Source organism: Euprymna scolopes, chromosome 8 (assembly GCF_053919585.1).
Source record: "Euprymna scolopes isolate OS-2025 chromosome 8, ASM5391958v1, whole genome shotgun sequence".
NCBI classification, from domain to species: Eukaryota; Metazoa; Mollusca; class Cephalopoda; order Sepiida; family Sepiolidae; genus Euprymna; species Euprymna scolopes.
In genome coordinates this window covers 2982467-3008178 of record NC_136489.1, presented here as the reverse complement: position 1 = coordinate 3008178, position 25712 = coordinate 2982467, and the positions used below count along the sequence as shown (strand labels likewise).

General features: G+C 34.3%; 1 protein-coding gene across 4 annotated transcripts in view; it reads right to left on the bottom strand.

The window, feature by feature from the left end:
* Positions 1-25712, bottom strand: part of LOC145283482 (short-chain dehydrogenase/reductase 3-like) — a 77126-nt gene that overhangs the window by 30969 nt on the left and 20445 nt on the right. Inside the window, exon 1 of one of the 4 annotated variants that reach the window (XM_080132302.1) lies at positions 19897-20118. The exons of 2 other annotated variants lie outside the window; for them this stretch is intronic. Coding sequence is in view for 1 of the 2 variants with exons in the window: in XM_080132299.1 (XP_079988425.1) it covers positions 8904-9173 (270 nt within the window). In the remaining variant the exon portion in view is untranslated. Of the gene's footprint in view, positions 1-8903; positions 9414-19896; positions 20119-25712 lie in introns of those variants that run through there. One more of the 4 variants, XM_080132299.1, reaches the window with a different exon arrangement.

The following is a 25712-nucleotide window of genomic DNA, read 5'->3' as shown; positions in this document are numbered from 1 at the left end:
ATCCTAAAGTATACGTGTGTATCAGAATATTTATGCGAAATTTGTTTTAGGTTTGAACCGTTGAATGATCTGTTTGTTGAAATTCACCAAACAAATCCGCTCAATGGAATCAGGGAAAGAATTATAAAGGAAATAAGTGTGAGGAAAGAAGCTATTTGCAAAGAAAATCTTCTGGCATCTAAGGAGCTCTACAGTGAAGGGGTGGGATTTTGCTGCTAGTCTGGTGAGTTGGTGGTATTTTCGTTGAGATGATACAAGTGCAGTAAGCTTTTTGGAGCACATTCCGTAGAAGTTCTTGTACAACAAGAAAAGAGATGCAACAGTGTGGGACAAATTAGGTTAGAAATTCTCGATTAGTGATTGGTGCACCAGCTGAGATGGTCACCTATCTAAGTATTGATTAAGCTGAATGTTACTTAACCAGCGATAATACTGAATGTTACTTAACCAGTGATAATACTGAATGTTACTTAACCAGTGATAAGCAGGGAAAGGCTAGTAGTATTTCAAAGTTTTCCTTCTCCTAGACTGGTTGTCCACTTCCATTTCCTGTATACTTAAGAAGGAGAGGCAAATTCATAGCTTTCTGAAGAATATAAGAAAAAGTGATCTTGTAGTCATCTCCACTTACGACACCAACTATTTCCATCAAAGTACTGACGAGGCTGAACGTTGCTTAACCGGAAATCTGAAAAGACTGAATGCGTCAGCGTGAAAGGAAAAGTTTGAATAAAATCTTAAAATATGTTGTAGAGATAACTGAAATACAAGTTGATAAACCAAACAATCATAATCAACTTGATGCTCCAGTTCACGTTAAATCGTTAAGCAATATTCAGCCTGGCCAGTACCAGATGGGTGACCAAGTATATGAATGTGTATAATACCTTGAGATGAACATTGCACAGTTCCACGTCAATCTTGAGCAAGGTGTAGCACCTATTAACCTTCTTCTGATAGGGTTACCATACAGGGAGTAGATAAAGATGCTCAGGCAATTTTTGATAGGCCAGAGTGCCTCACCTTTACCGGCGCTGACTTGACATCCTCACCTTCCAACCTTGCTGGGATGGGCAGCCAGTAAATATCTACCCTCACATTATATTGAAAATATTTCAGCAACCCCCCCTTTAACTTTGTTGGGAATCTTTGAATGAAGACACAAGAACAGCATGAGATAGATGCTAGCAAGTGCCATTTTTATAATAGCCACAGACTGGGATGACAAGCCTCATGGAAACCTATCGGACTGAAGTTGAATTATAAAGAATGGGTTGGAAGAATCATTTTCAATTATAATTTAAAAGGCTGTGGTGGCCGATTTGGACCAATCAGAGTATTTTCTGAGTTTATTTGAAAGAGCCTTTCCGAGGTTACATTGATCCCATGTAGAGCCAGATTTTTCTCCAATAAACTGGTTGAGTCAAAATTCACAACAGATCCAGATTGACATTGCCTCGGCTCTCCTCCACCTTTCTCTCAGGCCTTTGGCTGCTGTTGTCATCTTAACTCAATCGCACACAGTCATAAGCACACGCACTCAGATATTAATGAACACACAGGCACAACTCAGTAACCCTTTCATTATCGTTTGCTCATCTAAAACCAACTTAATCATTGCATTATTCTTAACCTATTTTTATTGAACTTTCTAAAATAAATGAACATTTATTAATAATTTTTAATGAAATATGATTTGTGTAATTGAGTGGAGAAGTCAGATCGATGAATAATTTATGGCTCTTAAATTATCGACTCTGACTTTTTCTTTTTTTTTTTTTTTAATCATATTCACCCTTTAGAAAGCATATCACCACTCGGACGTAAGGGGCTCCTATTTGCGGCCATGTCTAGGAAAGATTAACAAGATATTTGTTTATGCTACATTTAAACTTCTGCATATCAGTACAGCCAGGGAAGCAGGCAGCAGGAAGGGAATTCCAAAGTCTAGCTGTTCGAGGGAAGAAACTATTAGAATAGAAATCTTTCTGGCATTTAGGGACATCAAGCGTGAAGGGGTGAGATCTTATTACTAAGTGGGTTTGTCAGAAATATGTACGTCGAGGGGGTACAAGTGAAACGAGTTCATCAGAACACATTCCATTAAAATATTTGTAAATTAGGCTGAGGAGTTTGAAGGTAGAATTCTCAGATAGGGTGCTGTTTGTCATGGATATAGGGGGTTGGAGAGCCGTCTTGTAATTTGTTAAAGGAGAGCAGCTTAGTTTTACTAGCATTAAATGTTACCATCCATTTGCGGTCCAATTCCACGATTCTGCCATTGTCTTAGATTTATGTACATCTGTTCTTCCCTCATGCATATTATGGAGTGTTGTATCATCAGCAAATATACCCATCTCGGACACAATATTATCAGAGAGGTCGTTTATGAATATCAGGAATAATAATGGTCCAAGGATCAAACCCTGGGGCACTCCCATATTAATGTTATGCTGCTTGGATGTACGTCCATCAATGATAACCTGTATACTTCTATTATTTGAGCAGGATCTCATTATATTTAGTATACGTCCAGTTATATCGTACAATTTAATTTTCATTAACAGCCCTTGGATATATTAAGGGTTACAGCCCTGGTTTCTTTGATACTTTTGTTAAAGAATCACCCTTGTTTTATAAATTGGAACACTTAAATGTAACCCTCTAAAAAAACCATTCATAACAAATACAATCTAAATAACTATATTTCGTCTTCATCATGAAAAGATTTTATTAGAATTCAGTGGCAGCAATAGTTTATACATGAACGAATCGTGCTTTAATAATCAAATTTTTTTTGTTTTTGTTTTTTTGGAGTTTTTTTTTTTTTACATGGGGTTCACCACTTATCAAAGCCCGGAGGCCACTCATGGATAAGGGTTATTGCGTGTACAGTAATCAATGAGATAGTATTGTAGTAATCATTAGTATTGGGGGTTTTGATAGAATGTCTTACTTAAGGGGGCGGTTTGTCAGGAGTTTATTTATGTTGGACTTGAAGACGTCCAAGTTGTATTCAGGTGGGAAACAGGCAAGCGGCAGAGAGTGCCACTGGCGTGCAGTTCTAAGAAAGAAGCGTTGCTCATGGAATCTACGTTTGGATTTAGGCACAGATAAAGAGTGGGGAAAATTATTGACAGGAGTTTCAGCCAGACGGGTGTTTCTCGTGAAAGATTGGTGAGGGGGGGAGGGGGGGAGCTCAGACGAGCACTTGCCATGGAAATAACGATAAAACAAAGACAGGCTCGCAATGTCTCTTCTGTGGGAGAGAGGCTGCAGGATAGAGAAAAGCCACAAAGTCTATTTTGTACTCTGTCAAGGCAGGATAGGCTGTTTTTAGCAGCTCCTACCCAGATGTGGCAGCAGTACTCCATCCTTGGACGTACCTGGCTTTTATACAGATAGAGAATTGCATCAGTAGTGTGATATCTTATGGAGCGGTAGAAGGATCCCACCATCTTTCCCAGCGTCCCTGGCAACAGATTTGTTGCGTTTGTTACTTCTCAAATCGATTTTATCTTTAAATTTTTTAAAATATTTTATTTTTTTTAAATTGTTTAAAATATTCTATTTTTTTTTAATTGTTTAAAATATTCTATTTTTTTTTTAAATTGTTTAAAATATTCTATTTTTTTATTAAATTGTTTAAAATATTCTATTTTTTTTAAATTGTTTAAAATATTCTATTTTTTTATTAAATTGTTTAAAATATTCTATTTTTTTTTAAATTGTTTAAAATATTCTATTTTTTTTAAATTGTTTAAAATATTCTATTTTTTATTAAATTGTTTAAAATATTCTATTTTTTTTTAATTGTTTAAAATATTCTATTTTTTATTAAATTGTTTAAAATATTCTATTTTTTTTAAAATTGTTTAAAATATTCTATTCTTTTTTTTTAAGAAATAAATCAAACACAAATTATACAATTTAGACTTGTACTACCTGCTCATTGCCTCAGGGAAGTCCTCTTGTGTGAGTTTGTCAATGACCATCGTCACAGCCTCTGTCATTTATCTCATAACGACAGCATTTAAGGTTTTCCTTGAGTTTAGGGAATAACCAGAAGTCACAAAGAGCAAAGTCTGGACTATAGGAAGAGTGAGTAACTGTCTTGATGCCCATTTTGATCAAATAGTCTGTGACAAGGATGCAGTTGTGAACTGGTGCATTTGCATAAATCTTCTGCATCTTCAGTTCCTCATGAATAATTGTGTCACAGTTCCCACACTGACATCAAACTGTCTCTATAGACGCATGACCGTCCTTATCCTTGAAATTCTTAATTTGGCCAATCAACTCTAGTGTTCTGACTTCCTTATTCCTTCCACACCTCTCACCATCTCTTCCTGCCTTCTTTGAATCAGTTATGCCACTCAAAAACTGACACTAGATTCATGCAAGATGGTCCAAAAGCAGTCTGAAGCATTCCATACGTTTCTGTGGCATTTTTCCCAAGATTAAAACACAATTTTATTGCATATTGTTCTTCGAAAGTGTCCTCACGTCCAGATTGCATTTTTGAAATTCACCAGCTGTGACAATCAGGCTTTAGTAGGGGGTATTCTAATTCCTGCTGTGGATGTTCATTTGACCTGACATTATAAAAATTGGTCAGTCATCTCATAAAATGTATAGCAATAACATACCGAATTTCCATGCGTCTACGACAATTTTAAATGCCTGTACAAAAAAGTCTGGAAAATTATTGAAGGCACTTCGTACATTACAAAATAATAAATCTTTTTATTTCTAGATGATAATGATATAGAATAATGATATTTCTGCATCGTCAGCATCACCATCATCAGCATCATCATCATCATGAAGGCAGTAAAAAGCAGATAATAAGAACATATTCATGGCATGGATTTTAAGTAAGCATGGCTAATTAATGTATAAAGTATCTGACAAGATTATTAATCTTATTTAGGAAGCAATGTGAACATGGTTACTGGAACAGACAGCTGGAGGACAACACTTGACTGACATAAGAATACCTAGAGGCATTTCCAACGAAACTCTCTATTATCACTACTGTTTATCATAGCCATGATGCCACTCAGCAAACTCAGAAGATGAAATGTCGAATACAAACATGCAGACATAGAAAACAGAATAAATCACTTCAGGTATATGGACAACTTAAAGCTATTTACAGACAGCAAAATGGAACTGAAAAACACCACCAGAATCTTCAGCTAGGACATTAAAATGTAATTCTGAATGGAAAAGTGTGCACTGCTAGAGATGAAAAATAGATGAAGGTGCTTGGCAAACAGGATACCTATAAATATTTGAGAGTTCTGGAAGCAAACATTATCAAATTAATAGAAAATATAAAAAATGGAACAGAATCTATGCAAAGAAGCAGAACATTCTTAGAAAAAAAATTATATGGTAGAAATCAAGTAAGGAATAAACACCTTGACAGTATCACCAATAAAATACTCTGGACCATTCATAGACTGGACAAGAAATGAACTTTGACATCTTGACACAAAGACTAAAAACTAAATGACTATGGATAGTGCACTATGCCAGAAAGGTGATACTGACTGCAAGATTCAGAAAAATACATAACCCAGAACACTGCAACCAGAGACACCATCAAAATAAGTAATAAAGAGAACAGTCAATCGAGGAACAAAAAGACAAAAAAAAAAAATGAGAAGAGAAACAGCTACATGGACAAGTTATAAGAATGGCAACAGAAGCGATTTATAAAAAACACCTGATTATGGATATAAAAAGAACACTTGAATAGAGAAACCAAATCGCTACTGACAGCTGCATAGAACAATGCGATTGGAACTAACTACATCAAAGCTAAAATAAACAAAATTCAGGGAAAATAAGTGTAGACCAAATGATTAAATGCTAAATCACATAACAAGTGAATGCAGCAAAACAAAACCCAAAAGAAAAAACAGATATGGCTGTGTGGGATCGGTAGTACACTAAGAACTATGCAAACGACTGCATTTTGAACAGGCAGAAAAATGATACAGACAAAAACTGGAGGCAGCATTGAAAAGTAAAAATCACAAAATCCTCTAGGACATGGAGATACAAACAGACAAACTCATCCAATCAAGGAAACCGGATGTCATGATAGTTAATATGAAGGAAAAGTTGCCAAATTGTAGATTTTATCGTCCCAGCAGATCACAAAGTAAAGATGAAGATGGTGAACGAAGCAAATATGCGAAACTTGCAAGAGAACTGAAAAAAAAAAAAAAAATGAAACATAAAGAAAGTCAATACAAATAATGGTGGGAATACTAGAAATCTAGAAAAAAAAATGGGGGAAAAATAAAAGGTAAAAACTGACTGAGACTACACAACAGATGGCAGTGATGAAAACAGGTGCAGTCTTAAAGAAAATCTTGGAATGTGGAAACCAACCCACATAAACTATGAACAAAAATGATATGGAAGAAATAAAACAAAGACATGGAACGTCACATGAATCTGCAAGAAATCTTGTAAACTGTGACATCGCTTAAAACAATGTGATGACATTAGTTGTGAAGGGTCAAGAAGGATGGAAAGAACAAGAAAGGAGAGCACTAACCAGACTTCCACTAGAAAGATGCATAGGATATTGGGACCGTGGGGAATCTTATTGCTATTCAAACTCTAGTGAAAACCAATGGTCGTATCCAGTAAGAAAACAATGGTGACATTAATGCAAAATCCTTTATAATGGTTATTGAAAGTGGTGGAAAATATTGGAAATTTGATGAGACTTGTTGTCACTCGAACTCCAAGGAACGGCATCAGCTATTGTCAGTGAGTACCTATTTACAATGCCTCCTCACGGGACAGAGTTAGACACCGTGGAGAAACGGAACAAAAATAAAAATTGTCGCAGTCGTGAAGGATTTCTCCTCCACTGAAAGAGAATTAGAAATTGAAGTGCGGCATCTGAAGAATAGATACTACACTTTGATCTTGGCCCAAGTGTGTAATTACAGATAATAACCTGCATGAGAAATCTTAGTGGATTAATATTGATGATGATGATGATGATAGTAGAAGTCGACTTATTTTTAGTTATTTAAGATTAAATAACTTAAAAGATATATTAAAGTTTATAAGCTTTGGAATGAAATTAAAGTAGAATATATGCTGGTGATTGTTATGAACCAACGGGTCAATAGAAAATCTAGTAATCTATATCATTGGACCTCTTGTTGAATCTTGTCTTCAATGATCGGGCGATTCCATCTTTTAAAAAACGGATGACGAGTGAATTATATATATATATATATATATATATATATATATATATATATATATATATATATATATATATATATATAGTCAGCCACATACAGTACTGTTTCGTTGTATCACAACTCATTAGTGCGATTAGACTAGCACCTTTCCCTAGCCGAAGATTGAACCTACAACCATCATGTTGATAGTCAGCAGTTCTAACCACTGGACCATGGATCGGTGCTCGTAAAAGACTTCATCAAATGTCCATTAAATAAACATTCGTCCATATATATATACAATAACAATATGGGAGTCCGATGCATGTATGTATACCTACATATACCCACACACACACACACACATATATATATATATATATATATATATATATATATATATAAAGCTGAACGAATAGGCTCCTATATGGTTGACTATTATAGAAAACTGATCACAAATAATGATAGATGTATCGAGACACAGGAATGGGTATGTTTAATCTGGCATAATGATGATTCATTAAAATTGTGGGGTCTCCGTACGTGCCTGGTCCACAAAGTATGGAAATAAAAAATTTAAAAATTAAAAAAAACGTTTAGAAGTGTTTTTAATATAGATGTACATAATAATACTTTGATAAGTATGTTTTAACTTAAATAGGGATGGTATAATAAAATTGTGGGGGTCTGCGTTCGCGCCTGGCCTCCATAGAATAGAAATAGGTACAAACTTTAATAAAGACTTTTAATATCTATCTGCGTAAGTATACTTTGATAATTATGTTTCAGTTTGAAGAAATATAGTATAATAAAATTATGGGGTGTTCGTTCGCACCTGACCTATGTCACAAAGTTTAACAAGTTTTTTTAATATAGATCCGCAGAATATTGTGATAAGTGTTTCAGTGTGAACAGGTATGGTATAATAAATTATGGGGTTTATCTATTTTACTATTTTATTTTTACTTTCATCATATTTTGCTTTGGTTTTGATACCCCCAAATTCGAAGCTATCTCTTTACAACTCTTCCATTTCATAACCTATCATACTTTAATAAATCAGAGTTCATTTTCTGTAGGCTGTTTTTGAACCCAGTCAACGACGGGTACTTTTGCTAGTATATATATATATATATATATATATATATATATATATATATATATATATATATATATATATATGCATGCATATGAGCGTGGCTCAGAGGCTAAGGAAGGAAGATGGAGAGTTGTATATTTTGGTTTCAATTCTAGCTGATGGCACTCAAGACATAGTTTTGATCTCACTTCCATATATTAGGCTCAATATAATGATCAATAGAGTTGTCTATAATAATAAATACATAATCTGCATGAATTAAAATATCATATTTAAGCGTATCTTACAACCGAGTGGTTATAAATATAAACAAGTGAATTATTATGATTGAAACAAAAAAAAGAAGAAAAAATAATTCTAATATTTGTCATCGAAATTTGTAAAGCAAAGACATTAAGAAACTTGAATCTTTACGAAATTACTGGCTACCGAGCACCACTGCCCAATATGTGATGGTATGATAACTTGTGACACTGGTTTGCACAATCCTAACTGCCCAAGCAGAATATGGCTCAGTATCCCGCAGGCTAATTGACCCATAGTACACACACATACACATATATATATTTAAAGATTTTTACCTTTTTGGGTTTATATTTGGCTAACTCCAAGGCAATTTGTCTTCCAAGTCCACTTCCGCCACCTGTAATAAGAATAACCTCCTTCGAAACATCTTTCTTACGAGTCAATGTTTTTTTCCAAATGGATTTCGTGCTCGTCACGATTGTAATGAGAATCCCGCACAAGACAAAACCACACAAAGAAACGGTATATGCCACCAATCGGAGAATTCTCTGCATTCTTAGACTGGCAGACATTTTGGAATCATTTGCCGCTTCTTTGCTTTCCATCTTTTTGAAGTGTTCTTGAAGATGGAAGATGCAAGCTATTCGAAACTATAACTTGCTATCTTGAGCTCTGTAGCAGCTGCAGCAGTGAAGGCCACTCGGGTTTATAGTGTAAGAAATGATGTCACGAACGACAGGGTGTGTGTCGGATTGGATTAGTGAATTACTAAGCAGATAAAAGCGAAATCACTTTACACTCTCGTTTCTTTTTCTTTTTTTTTCGTTCTTTTTTTCTTTTTTTTTTTTCGTTGTTGTTCTTGCTGCTGCGAGACAGCGATTAAAAAAAGATGACCTTTTTCCATTTGGAAATTACTTCTGTTTCATTTGTTTAGATTTAGATCGCTTCATGTCGTCATACTTAAATTTGAAATAGCATTTTCTGTGTTGTGCTATTCTTAAATTTGAAATAACATTTTCCATTAGTGTGACATGCATAAATTTGAAATAACATTTTCATGGGTGTGACATGCATAAATTTGAAATAACATTTTATGGGTGTGACATGCATAAATTTGAAATAACATTTTCATGGGTGTGACATGCATAAATTTGAAATAACATTTTATGGGTGTGACATGCATAAATTTGAAATAGCATTTTCATGGGTGTGACATGCATAAATTTGAAATAACATTTTCATGGGTGTGACATGCATAAATTTGAAATAACATTTTATGGGTGTGACATGCATAAATTTGAAATAGCATTTTCATGGGTGTGACATGCATAAATTTGAAATAGCATTTTCATGGGTGTAACATGCATAAATTTGAAATAGTATTTTCATGGGTGTAACATGCATAAATTTGAAATAGTATTTTCATGGGTGTGACATGCATAAATTTGAAATAGCATTTTCATGGGTGTGACATGCATAAATTTGAAATAGCATTTTCATGGGTGTAACATGCATAAATTTGAAATAGTATTTTCATGGGTGTGACATGCATAAATTTGAAATAACATTTTATGGGTGTGACATGCATAAATTTGAAATAACATTTTATGGGTGTGACATGCATAAATTTGAAATAGCATTTTCATGGGTGTGACATGCATAAATTTGAAATAGCATTTTCATGGGTGTGACATGCATAAATTTGAAATAGTATTTTCTTTAGTGTTATTTAAATTACGCAGTGTTATTTGATTACTCCCATCTACTCGCACTTTGTACTTATGGTTCCTATGTGTCTCCACGATTCTTGTCTTCATCCATCGATGCGGGTTGTTCCTATTTACAATGCCTCCCCACGGGACAGAGTTAGACACCAGGGTCGTTTTTTAATGTGGAGAAAAGGAACAAAAATAAAAATTGTTTCAGTCGTGAACGATTTCTCCTTCACTGACAGAGAACAAGAAATTGAAGTGCAGCATCTGAAGAACAGATACTACACTTTGATCTTGTCCATATGCGGGTTGTTACCATCCTAGTTCTGGATGCGGAAAAAGTCTCTAACTTGGAGTTCCCGGAATGGACGACAATTATTGGTTGTAGAACTATTCGTTTTGCATGTGTCTCTTGACCATTGCCAACTCTATTAGTTCGACTATTTCTTTCCTTTATTTCCGTGTTTTGTATTTATCCCATGATAGGAAGGTGGTCTTTAATGGCGCGACTATATAATATTACGGCCGATTACATGTTAAGGTATTAGACGGGGGGGGGGGGGGTAATACCCGGACAGCCTGATCGTAGCACAGGCGCCCATTACTGTCCATGTTGTCAGCTAATATATATTTAGCGGTCTTAACAGCATACTCTGCACTACTATTGAGGACGAAACATACACAGATCCCAACAAAAGATTTATATTATTGCACATTCAACAAAAGATTTATATTATTGCACATTCAACAAAAGATTTATATTATTGCACATTCAATGGTTAAACCAATCTCAATCGTAAATTGTTGAATAAATGGGTTAAACGTTCCTCGTCGTTTTCGTATCATTTTTACCTGGTTATTTCACAGACAACACACATTTTAAAACCTGTAAAAACTGGCAACGAGGACGGTTTTTTTTTTTTTTTTTGTTTTTTTTTTACACAATGATCACTACTTATCAAGGCCCGGAAGCCACTCAGGGATTAGGGTTATTGCAAGTACATTACGTTCGTGTGGAGATTTGATGAAGTGTTTACTTAAGGGGGCGGTTCATTAGGAATTTGTTAACATTGGACTTGAACACATCCAAGTTGTAGTCCGGTGAGAATTAATAAAACTAACTCCAAAACTATTTGTCTCTGTTATTTTCCTTGCGATATTCGTTTTTTGTTTTGTTCATGCGAACGTTGGAACGAGCATGTTTCATAAAAAGGAAAATAAAGAAGAACTAAAAGACACTTTTCGAACTCTAAAAACTTCATTTCACCATAGAATATTTTCTTTTTCGAAAAAAAAAGGTACAACACTTTTTTTAACTGACAAAAAAATCTGAAACACGCTTAACCGTACATTTTATAAAGAAATTATACCATACAACAATTAATGTAACAGAGCGTAGTATCTGTTCTTCAGATGCTGCACTTTAATTTCTTGTTCTCTGTCAGTGGAGGAGAAATCCTTCACGACTGAGACAATTTTTATTTTTGTTCCTTTTCTCCACATTAAAAAACGACCCTGGTGTCTAACTCTGTCCTGTGGGGAGGCATTGTAAATAGGAACTAAAGTTGTTGTTGTTGTTGTTGTTGTTGTTGTTGTAATATCACTGAACTAATTTCATACGCACAATAAATGTAACTACTTGGGAACGACGTAAACTGTCTTTACATTTTAAACGTAGAACAACACGCGCGTCTCTTCTTATGTATGTATTATTGTGAGAACTTGGAATTGTTAAAGTTACCGGGGTGGCTAGGAGGGGAAGTACGACATTCTCGTGTCTGGACGATGTTGGGCCGTTGTTCTATAATAAAAAAAAACCTGGTGCTCGGATTGGATACGTTATATAGACAGTTTGTATCGTCAAATATAGACAGTTTGTATCGTCAAATATAGACAGTTTGTATCGTCAAATATAGACAGTTTGTATCGTCAAATATAGACAGTTTGTATCGTCACATATAGACAGTTTGTATCGTCAAATATAGACAGTTTGTATCGTCAAATATAGACAGTTTGTATCGTCAAATATAGACAGTTTGTATCGTCAAATATAGACAGTTTGTATCGTCAAATATAGACAGTTTGCATCGTCAAATATAGACAGTTTGTATCGTCAAATATAGACAGTTTGTATCGTCAAATATAGACAGTTTGTATCGTCAAATATAGACAGTTTGTATCGTCAAATATAGAAAGTTTGTATCGTCAAATATAGACAGTTTGCATCGTCAAATATAGACAGTTTGTATCGTAAAATATAGACAGTTTGCATCCTAAAATATAGACAGTTTGTATCGTCAAATATAGACAGTTTGCATCGTCAAATATAGACGATTTGTATCGTCAAATATAGACAGTTTGTATCGTCAAATATAGACAGTTTGTATCGTCAAATATAGACAGTTTGTATCGTCAAATATAGACAGTTTGTATCGTCACATATAGACAGTTTGTATCGTCAAATATAGACAGTTTGTATCGTCAAATATAGACAGTTTGTATCGTCAAATATAGACAGTTTGTATCGTCACATATAGACAGTTTGTATCGTCAAATATAGACAGTTTGCATCGTCAAATATAGACGATTGGTATCGTCAAATATAGACAGTTTGTATCGTCAAATATAGACAGTTTGTATCGTCAAATATAGACAGTTTGTATCGTCACATATAGACAGTTTGTATCGTCAAATATAGACAGTTTGTATCGTCAAATATAGACAGTTTGTATCGTCAAATATAGACAGTTTGTATCGTCAAATATAGACAGTTTGTATCGTCAAATATAGACAGTTTGTATCGTCAAATATAGACAGTTTGTATCGTCAAATATAGACAGTTTGTATCGTAAAATATAGACAGTTTGCATCCTAAAATATAGACAGTTTGTATCGTCAAATATAGACAGTTTGTATCGTCACATATAGACAGTTTGTATCGTCAAATATAGACAGTTTGTATCGTATAATATAGACAGTTTGCATCGTCAAATATAGACAGTTTGTATCGTCAAATATAGACAGTTTGTATCGTAAAATATAGACAGTTTGTATCGTCAAATATAGACAGTTTGTATCGTCAAATATAGACAGTTTGCATCGTCAAATATAGACAGTTTGTATCGTCAAATATAGACAGTTTGTATCGTCAAATATAGACAGTTTGTATCGTCAAATATAGACAGTTTGTATCGTAAAATATAGACAGTTTGCATCCTAAAATATAGACGATTTGTATCGTCAAATATAGACAGTTTGTATCGTAAAATATAGACAGTTTGTATCGTAAAAATTAGACAGTTTGTATCGTCAAAAATAGACAGTTTGTATCGTCAAATATAGACAGTTTGTATCGTCAAATATAGACAGTTTGCATCGTCAAATATAGACAGTTTGTATCGTCAAATATAGACAGTTTGTATCGTCAAATATAGACAGTTTGTATCGTAAATATAGACAGTTTGCATCGTAAAATATAGACAGTTTGTATCGTCAAATATAGACAGTTTGTATCGTAAAATATAGACAGTTTGTATCGTCAAATATAGACAGTTTGCATCGTCAAATATAGACAGTTTGTATCGTCACATATAGACAGTTTGTATCGTCAAATATAGACAGTTTGTATCGTCAAATATAGACAGTTTGTATCGTCAAATATAGACAGTTTGTATCGTCAAATATAGACAGTTTGTATCGTCAAATATAGACAGTTTGTATCGTCAAATATAGACAGTTTGTATCGTCAAATATAGACAGTTTGCATCGTAAAATATAGACAGTTTGTATCGTCACATATAGACAGTTTGTATCGTCAAATATAGACAGTTTGTATCGTCAAATATAGACAGTTTGTATCGTCAAATATAGACAGTTTGCATCGTAAAATATAGACAGTTTGTATCGTCACATATAGACAGTTTGTATCGTCAAATATAGACAGTTTGCATCGTCAAATATAGACAGTTTGCATCGTAAAATATAGACAGTTTGTATCGTCACATATAGACAGTTTGCATCGTAAAATATAGACAGTTTGTATCGTCAAATATAGACAGTTTGCATCGTAAAATATAGACAGTTTGTATCGTCAAATATAGACAGTTTGTATCGTCACATATAGACAGTTTGTATCGTCAAATATAGACAGTTTGTATCGTCAAATATAGACAGTTTGTATCGTCAAATATAGACAGTTTGTATCGTCAAATATAGACAGTTTGTATCGTCAAATATAGACAGTTTGCATCGTAAAATATAGACAGTTTGTATCGTCACATATAGACAGTTTGTATCGTCAAATATAGACAGTTTGTATCGTCAAATATAGACAGTTTGTATCGTCAAATATAGACAGTTTGTATCGTAAAATATAGACAGTTTGTATCGTCAAATATAGACAGTTTGCATCGTAAAATATAGACAGTTTGTATCGTCAAATATAGACAGTTTGTATCGTCAAATATAGACAGTTTGTATCGTCAAATATAGACAGTTTGTATCGTCAAATATAGACAGTTTGTATCGTCACATATAGACAGTTTGTATCGTCAAATATAGACAGTTTGCATCGTAAAATATAGACAGTTTGTATCGTCAAATATAGACAGTTTGTATCGTCAAATATAGACAGTTTGTATCGTCAAATATAGACAGTTTGTATCGTCAAATATAGACAGTTTGTATCGTCAAATATAGACAGTTTGTATCGTCAAATATAGACAGTTTGTATCGTCAAATATAGACAGTTTGCATCGTAAAATATAGACAGTTTGTATCGTCACATATAGACAGTTTGTATCGTCAAATATAGACAGTTTGTATCGTCAAATATAGACAGTTTGTATCGTCAAATATAGACAGTTTGCATCGTAAAATATAGACAGTTTGTATCGTCACATATAGACAGTTTGTATCGTCAAATATAGACAGTTTGCATCGTCAAATATAGACAGTTTGCATCGTAAAATATAGACAGTTTGTATCGTCACATATAGACAGTTTGCATCGTAAAATATAGACAGTTTGTATCGTCAAATATAGACAGTTTGCATCGTAAAATATAGACAGTTTGTATCGTCAAATATAGACAGTTTGTATCGTCACATATAGACAGTTTGTATCGTCAAATATAGACAGTTTGTATCGTCAAATATAGACAGTTTGTATCGTCAAATATAGACAGTTTGCATCGTAAAATATAGACAGTTTGTATCGTCACATATAGACAGTTTGTATCGTCAAATATAGACAGTTTGTATCGTCAAATATAGACAGTTTGTATCGTCAAATATAGACAGTTTGTATCGTAAAATATAGACAGTTTGTATCGTCAAATATAGACAGTTTGCATCGTAAAATATAGACAGTTTGTATCGTCACATATAGACAGTTTGTATCGTCAAATATAGACAGTTTGTATCGTCAAATATAGACAGTTTGTATCGTCAAATATAGACAGTTTGTATCGTCACATATAGACAGTTTGTATCGTCAAATATAGACAGTTTGCATCGTCAAATATAGACGATTTGTATCGTCAAATATAGACAGTTTGTATCGTAAAATATAGACAGTTTGTATCGTAAAAATTAGACAGTTTGTATCGTCAAAAATAGACAGTTTGTATCGTCAAATATAGACAGTTTGTATCGTCAAATATAGACAGTTTGCATCGTCAAATATAGACAGTTTGTATCGTCAAATATAGACAGTTTGTATCGTCAAATATAGACAGTTTGTATCGTAAATATAGACAGTTTGCATCGTAAAATATAGACAGTTTGTATCGTCAAATATAGACAGTTTGTATCGTAAAATATAGACAGTTTGTATCGTCAAATATAGACAGTTTGCATCGTCAAATATAGACAGTTTGTATCGTCAAATATAGACAGTTTGTATCGTCAAATATAGACAGTTTGTATCGTCAAATATAGACAGTTTGTATCGTCAAATATAGACAGTTTGTATCGTCAAATATAGACAGTTTGCATCGTCAAATATAGACAGTTTGTATCGTCAAATATAGAAAGTTTGTATCGTCAAATATAGACAGTTTGTATCGCAATTCCAGCAGCAAACGAGATGCTTATTAGGAGGCGACTAAGCACTCTCTAGGAGTCTATGAAAGAGTATGGGCTGACAGTGGACGTAACGCTGGTTCCATCAGCATGAAACATCACTGACCGATTGACACGAGTACCACAGCGGTGGTTTGAGGCAATGAAAAAGAAAAACGAGCTTGACCCGGTGATAGTTGCATTTCACACAGACGAGCTGGATTAGAGTCAAATCATGGCTATTCACAAAGATAGTGGGCATCCAGGGGTGCGACGCACTACCTACTTTGTCAGGAGAAGTTGCCCAACCATGACAAAAGCAACCATTAAAGCGGTCATACGGAAATGTGAGGAATGTCAATCATTATCCCAGCGCCAGTCAGGTGGGAAAAAGGAAAACTGGAAGTCAACAAGAATTGGCCGAGAATTGGAATGGATATCACGCATTATGGCACCTTCCACTTTTTAACTCTAACAGACTGTGGCCCATCGCGTTTCTCCATTTGGAGGAAATTGGCGAGGCAGGACTCGGCAAGCGTGATTCATCAGTTGGAGGTAGTGTTCCTCGAGTGTGGCTTGCCGCATAAAATCCTTTTAGACAATGACACGGCTTTCTGCAGCAACGCGTGTCAAGCATTTGCACATAAATGGGGAGTTCACTTGTGATTCTGTTGTGCGTACGCTCTAGCCGAGATTGGTATAGCAGAGCGATGTCACCGTAAAGTGAAACGAATAGCGGCTAGAATGCGCTGTCCCATACAGGAGGCTGTCTACTGGTATAACATCATACCAAGAGACCACACATCTCCCTTCACTGCGCCTGCCAACAGGATTTATCGATACAAAGTTCGAGTAAAGGAGACCAATCTCACAACTGTGTCCCCAGGTCCCAAGAACAGCTCTTACCAGGTTGGAGATCACATGTGGGTCAAAAGACCGCAAAATCGATGTATCACGAGGTTCAGCAAGGGTGAGGTGACCAAGATAATCAGCCCTCAATCGATTTTGGTGGATGGTATGCCTCACCACGTGAAAGATCCATGCCCTCGCCATTATGTTGTTATATCGGAGGAAGAGGAAGACTCAGACTGTACGATGTCTTCTGAAATGATGCAGGATGACGGAGAGGATTTTGAGCCATATAATGCACATATTGAAGAAGCAGAAGAGGGACCACCATCTTGCCTTTACGAAGGAGTACCTGACAAAGACGGATACCGCCCCCCTGCCCTGATTGTGAAACACTGCCTATGGAACAGACTGGTGGTAATAACGGTGGTAATGAGAAAAATGGCAAGGAGAAAGTGCTGCCTCCGGTTCTTCGAAGAAGTACCCGACAAAGACGACTGCCCCCTGTCCTGTTTGTGATCATGAGGTCAGGGGGGAGTGTAGCAGAATTAGCAAAAACTGAAATGAGGGGAAATAGAGAGCTTACCTCGGATACGTCTGTTGTGTTTCAGGCTGAGCGGAAGAGATAGTTCCAAGATGGCGTCCATGGATTTTTATTAGCGTTGACCCCATGCAATTCTCATAGAATCACATCTGCTCTCCCGCGATTATGCAAATATATAATTCCCGGCCGCTATAAAGGTATAACGCTGGAAAGCAGTGGAGGAGTGTCCTGCAGATTGTGTGTAGGTGGTTCTGTCGATTGGATTGTTCTTTGTAACGAACCACGTGTCTGCAAGAAGTGAGTTTTTTTTCTGCTTTTTTTTTTTATTTCTTGTTTTTGTCTCCTTCTTTCTGTACGTGTCTGCGAGAAGCGAGTTTTTTTTTGTTGTTTTTTTATTTGTTTTTTTTCCTGCTCCTTTTTTCTCCATGGTTATTGCAGCCAAGAAATCCCTCTCTTCTAGAGGTGGGCGATACTGACTATTTCCTATCTGTGTTCCTGATTTTTTTTGCCTACTACATTTTGCTTCACATTTATACTTGACGAATTCATGCTGTTTTATGCAAGTAAAAATGACCATTTACAACGCTACAGTAATTCCCAAGTAACATATACTGTAAGAAATTCCCAGCGCATCCCTCGTGCAAATTTACAAGCATTTTTCCATTTATATATCAATTCATGCATATATATACCCGAGTATATTGTACCATATATGACGTCAAACAGTATGGTACCAAATAACATATATACTTGATTAATTCCAAATATATATTTAAGAAATTAACATCGCTTTAATTTTGAAGTTTATGACCCCCATAAACAATTATGCCAAGTAATATATAGATTTATCTAAAGAAAATTTATCATTTATGACACCCAAAATAATTTTAGAAATACAGCTTATTCTGCATTGACAGAGTTCAAAATAGACTTTGTAGCCTAGTGGGGGATGCCTTTTCTCTTCCTTGCAACCTCTTTCCCACAGAAGAGACGTTGCGAGTCTATCTCTGCTTTATCGTATTTTTATGACACATGCCGTCACATAATTTCATCAAGTATTTTTCTTTTTTTGTTTTTTCTTTCAAGAAAATCAAATTTTACTCAGTTTCAGTGAAGGTAAAGTAGTAGCTATTGAATCGGTGAACAAGGGCACACAACCCTTACGCATATGAAAACTGTTAAAATAATCAATGATTATCTCTCCTTTTCTGGTAAAACATGGCCTTATAGTGAGCCGTTTAGACCTGCCAAACTTGCTTTGTCTACATCGAACACATAGACACAGAACAAGCTGTGTGCAGTAGCACACACGCATAGAGCAGAGCACGTGCCGGCATTACATGGCTTCCGGTGACCTTTGACATTAGGCTTCCGTCCCCTCTTTTTCTTTCTCTTTTTCGTTTGACACGTATAAACCACGCGCTTCATAAGCATGCACTCGGAGAGCGACAACAGAAACATGAGGTAAGTTTGCATATTTTCATATAAACATTGTTACCTGTAAGATGCTTACACATAGAGCTAATACAATATGAACAATCCAAGACTTATAATTAAGCTATATATCGCTTGTGTAAAATATGAACTATAACCTCTATTTGTGCACACTTCCACAGAGGTTAACATGTACAATCCATAATCACACATCCTTACGTGACTACCCAATTATTGCACTAATGTATGTTTTAAATAAATAATATAATTTTATATATATACTGGTATAATGGTTTTCTTTATTGCTAAGTCGTGAACATGCTTTCTATAGCCTCGCAACAACTGGTGACCCTCGACCTCGACTAACAAAACTTTTCATTCGTTATACCGAGTATCAAGCCAAACAAAAGGGAAGCATTTTTACACCAAAATACTTTGTATTCCTCTGTGAGATAAATACACCAAGATTCAACACCCATGCCTAACCACATGTTGTAACCTTTAACCTGTCTTCGTCTGTTGTTGATTTTTTTAGTCCACGTGCGCACAGAAAAAACACAACTACTAATAACAACATTATCAAGCAATCGCAAAAAATTTTTTAAAAATAAATTAAAAAAAAAAAGTTTCATATTTTGCTTTAAAAAAAAAAGAAGTTTTACATATTCTTTTTTCCCTCACAAAACACACAACTTTAGACTGAGAATATTTGATAGTATTTTGTTACCCATTTTTCTGCACCATCATGACCAAGGATAAATCTGCTGCTAGTACTGTGGAGGGCTTAGTTTCTTTCAGGATGCCTGCCTTTAATTCTCGAAAACCACACATATGACTTCAACGCGTTAAGAACGTGTTCTTCCGCTGTAAAAAATAAAAAACTACTCGATCAAATTAAATGAAATTTTTTTTCGGAGATCTTCAGTCCAAAACGGATACGTACAATATAACCTTTTTTCGATATTTTCATTTTTTTAATGTGTTGACTAAACTGTACAAGTGCCGATTTTTTTAAATTTTTCGTTAATTAACAATTTTATTTAATGTTTGTTGTTGATTAATTAACATTATTTCATTGTAACATGTTGTTGACTTTTGTTTTGTGTATGTTACCATCCCACATTGAAAAATATGTTTCTTTTTGCTATGCTGGTTATCTCCCTTAGATTTGAGTTTAGGTTGACATAAGCGCCAATATATTTCTAGATATTTGCCAAAAATAACCTCTTGAAACTTCTGAGTAAACTCGTTTTATTTTTTCTTAAAAAAAAATGTAATACGGTCTTTTATGCTGACGGACCCATTCGATCGCCTGTGTTGAAGTTGCAGCGGCAATTAGTCGCATATTGATTATGCTTCATTTTTAGTCATGCATTTTTAGTAAAACCGATGGAGACAATTTTTTATAATATTCAAAGTTATCTCCCTTGGACTAATTTATTTACTTATAAAGTTAAGATCGAACCTCTGTCTCATAGATGCAATGTTGCATCGTTACGTTGTGCCCATCTTTGAAATATTTTAATGAAATCGGCTCTGATGAACTCATAGCACATGTGCCGCTTCGACATACATATTTCCGACTTACCTAACAAGCATCAAAATACAACATATTCATTGTTAAGGTCTCTAGATGCCGGAAAGCTATATATTATAGAGGTTTCTTTCCTCGAACAATTAGTTTAAAATTTCGCCCCGGTTTTCTGCCATCTATACTGTACTGATCTGCAGAAGTTTAATGCAATACGAATAGACATCTCTAAAACAAAAGTCTCTTACATCCAAGTGGCAATAATTGTTTGGAGTGAAAAGGATTAAAATAGAAAAAAATTATATACTTTTTTTTTGTGTTACAAACAAGTCACTAGGTGTATCAGAATTTTTGTAGGAATTTTTGACACCCCTAACACGAAACTGCGAATAAAATATAAAAAAACTCGTAATTTCTCCTTTAAAAGTGGGTTGTTTATTTTCTTTATGGATTATGCTTCCAAAATAAACTATTAAAGTTGTTTTAAAAGTAATAGAAATATTTTTTTTTTAAATCAGTAATGAATTTTACGAACTCAATATTTTTCAATTTTTAAACTTTAAAAATCTATCAAAATTTTTCTATTGATTCTATTTTTACGATATTTTCAGGGTCAATGTGAAATTTTATGCTCTTTCCAATAAACCGAATATAATATTTTAGACAAACGTTTTTTTTTTAATTCACGCCCCCCCCCCATTTTCAAGTGTCTATTAAAAATTAAATAATTAATTTACTCACCAAAGTGTTATGTATCACAAATTGAAGAAAAAAGGTCAATAAATAATATATTCAAATTAACAAAAAAAAAAAAAATTGTGTTTTTTTAGAAATTTACCTGTAAAGTTCGAAGTTTAAAACCTTTTTTTTTAAAACCACGTTGTTTGTTTGGGGTTTTTTTTTTTGTTGTTGTTCTTTTTTAATGAAACCTTGGTCCTTGCTCCTTTAATTGAGAAAAAAAAACAGATTAGGGCTTGAATTACATTTTTCGAGGAGTTATAAGCTTGAAAAGATGGGGTGGAATTATTCACTATTTTTCACGAAATTTCTGACACACCTAACAAGTCACCAATTATCAAGGCCCAGGGGCCACTCGAGGATAAGGGTTAAAGAGTGTACATTAGTCAATGGAACAATATTGTAGTAATCGTTAGTAGTGGAAATTTGGTAACTTGGATTATTTAATGGGTTGGCTTATCAAGAACTTGTTTACGTTGGACTTGAAGACGACATATTGAAGTCAACTGAAAAGCAGGCAAACAGGAGCGAGTTTCACAGGCATGTAGTTCTAAGAAAGAAGCTTGGTTCATGAAATCGACATTTAGGTTTAAGCACAGATAAAGAGTTGGGGAAATTATTGATAGTGTTTTCAGCTAGACAAGTGTTTCTCATGAATGTTTGGCGAGGGGGGGGACCATAGATTGGAGCTCAGACGAGCATTTGCCATGAAAATAACGATAAAACAGAGAAAAGCTTACGTCTCTTCTGTAAGAAAGATGTTGCAAGAAAGAGAAAAGTGCATCCCCTACTAGGTTACAAAGTCTGTTTTGAACTCTGTCAAGGCAGGATAATCTGCTTCTAGCAGCTCCTCCCCAGATGTGGCAACAATACTCCATCCTTGAACGTACCTGGCTCTTATATAGGTAGAGAATTGCATCAGCAAGTAGATATCTACTGGATTGATAAAAGGATCCCACAATTTTCCAGCGACTTTGCCAACAGATTTGATGTATGTGTTCCATTTTAGATCAAGAGTAAAGGTCAAGCCCAGAAGCTTGTCAAAACATGAGGCCTCCCAAGACAAGAGCCATTCATTTCAATTGATGCCAGATGGGGATCAGAACGTTGATGATGTAAAGATAGAAGCTTGGTTTTTGATGCATTAAAAGTAACAAGCCACTTTTTCCCCATTATACCACATGCTCAAGACCAGAGGAGAGAGAATCAGAGAGAACTTGGTCATTTATAGCCTTTGATGTGTTGTCATAGATGGTAGTGTCATCAGCATAAATGTCTGTGAATGATCTAAGGATGAGTTTTTGATTAGCTTGGCAATATCATGCACAGATATTTGTATGTTGCATAGAGTGTTTTCTGATACAGGAAGAAATATGGGGTTTGGTGGCCTTGGTCACATAGGGTAGAATTAGCTGCAAAATTCTTAGCAAAGAGTTTGACTCTGTCTGATGCTGACAAGATTACCTCAGGTCCATTGATGATGGTTGGGATAGAGCACACACTTCTGTTCAGGATCTTGTTTGCTATTTGCCAAAACTGGTGGTAATCAAGACGCTGCTCAGCCACTTTGGACTTGATGGACTGGTCATACAACTCTCTCACATTCTTTATTTCTCTTTTATGATGTTTGCTGGAAGTCCTGAAAATGGCTTTAGTCACAGTACATCTATTGGGTTGGAAGCAAGAGAAAAAGTGATTTCTGTGCGCAATGGCGGCAGCACATTCCGGAGAGAACCACGGCTGGCTGTTAGGTTTTTGCTGGAATTTTTTTGAGGATATGAAACGGTCTATACCTACAATTTACCATTCCATCAGGTCTGATACTATAGAGGACACATCTTTTTAAACATTTTTTAAAACGTTTTTTTTTTGCTTTGTATATATTTTATTTCATTAATTTAGTAAGGCACTTGTTACCTTGTAATTATCTATTATTATACTAAAGCTGAGTCAATCAACGTTTGTTTTTTCTTGTATACTTTAATAACCAAAAATATATCTTACACTCTGAAATAAAGACCAATGTGTATTTATTTGTATATTTATACTCTTATAAATTTCTTTGTGTTGATAATCACATTGAAAACCCTTTTTTCTATTGATTTAGTTATTTATTTGCTTCCCCCATGAGAGAAAATTAGGCATAAAGCCGTTTTTTAACGTGGAGAGAGAGGGGAAAAGGGGGACCAGCTCCCCCTAGGTGGAGGGGTGGGGACTGGCAGTGACAATTGGTATGAAGGGTTTCCCCATCACTGACCAAAACTGATTGCTCAAGAGCAATAGTCTGATATGTGGGGTTAGGGTTAGAGTAGATGCTGCAATCAAAATAATAATGCCCCCACATATCATTTTGATTGCAGCATCTGCAGAACACATACTACACCTCGATCTTTGCCTGAAAGCCAAGAAAGAAAAAGGCGAGCCTTTTTTCTATTTATTTAAAAAGAAAATACAACTTTCTTATATATAGGTCATTGAATTGCATTCACTAGCAAAAGATCTAGCTAATTTGCATATTTTTTTAAACATTCATTTTAATTAATTCCGTATTAGGTTTTTCGGTTTTCTTATGGGATGATCTTCTTTAGTTAATTATTACGTGTAATTATATTCATGCAGATATTCTACATGATTTATACTTGCATAATATTTCCATAAAAAAGTTATAGTAAACACAAACCTCTTTCTATATATATTTATGTATGCATATATATTTGTTTAAAAATGTTTGCCTACCAAACTCCTCTGTCAGTTTTTGGTCTACAGACATGAAACTTCATATATAGGGTATCCGAACCCATGCGAAACTTTATATTTAGGTTTTAGCTGGGAAAAATCGGTGCAAATATGTGAAAATTAAAAAAATTCAATTTGCCAAATGAATGTTAAATGAGGCATTATGAATACGCATTCATCAAACTATCATATTTAAGTGTATTTTACGTCCAGGTAATGCTGGGTGGCCTGCTAGTATATCAATAAATAGAACACAACTTTAAGAATGTAAAAAAATATTTTGCATGAATTTATTGTTCAACAGGATACTCAAATAGGATATATTGAAATTTCTTTAATCCGCAGAATGTCAAAGAAATGTGTTTTTCTCATCAGAGAAAAGATATTAGCGAATGAATAATACAGCAAAGTTATGAATTTGTTGGCATTAATTGGAATGAATAATACAGCAAAGTTATGAATTTGTTGGCATTAATTGGAATGAATAATACAGCAAAGTTATGAATTTGTTGGCATTAATTGGAATGAATAATACAGCAAAGTTATGAATTTGTTGGCATTAATTGGAAGAGCATTAATTGGAAGAGCATTATATGAAAGCTAGTCATAAGCGCAAAAAAAGAAAAAACTTTTTGTGCAAAGAGTTCATAAAATGAGGGGAAAAATTATTAAATAAAAAGATAAATTAAAATTTAAGGATAAAAAAAAACAGGTAAAAAGATATGAAGAGGTCAACTATTATCGAGACGAAAAGATAATTGGAGACGATGTTCCCATAAGAAGAATCTGGAATTATGCTGTTGACATGTTGACTCAAATAAAATTAAAAATGTGCATAATAATCCAAAATATAAATAATTTATAGTAATTAAATATATATATATATATATATATATATATATTTATATATATATATATATTACTTGTTTATTGTTATATAAACATGGTTACATCCTGCTGCTACAAATAGCCACTTGTTTCAATCAAACAACAGATATCATCAGGCAGCGACTTGACTATTCAAAAGTTCAATGAATAATCTAATAATATAAGGTTATTCATTGAACTTTTGAATAGTCAAGTCGCTGCCTGATGATATCTGTTGTTTGATTGAAACAAGTGGCTATTTGTAGCAGCAGGATGTAACCATGTTTATATAACAATAAACAAATATTATCAGCTCTTTTTATTGAGCACTATCTAACAACCTCGTTGAATTCATTAGTCCATTACTTTTGAATAAAAAAAACCGAGTATATATATATATATATATATATATATATATATATATATAAATAATATATAGTAATAAAATATATATATATAAAATAAAATATAAATAATAAATATTAATAAATGGAGAGTAGATAATACAGTGGATGTGTTATCGGCAGCTCCAGTAACTCTCGCTTCTCCTATTTTGTCATTCAGTCCTCATTCAATGAGTGATTTTTCTGACAAAGGGTGAAGAAAAAGTGCTTAAAGGTCGGTAGGACTTGGTGACCAGTAGTCTGAGATGGAAATTTTTCTGTCTCTGT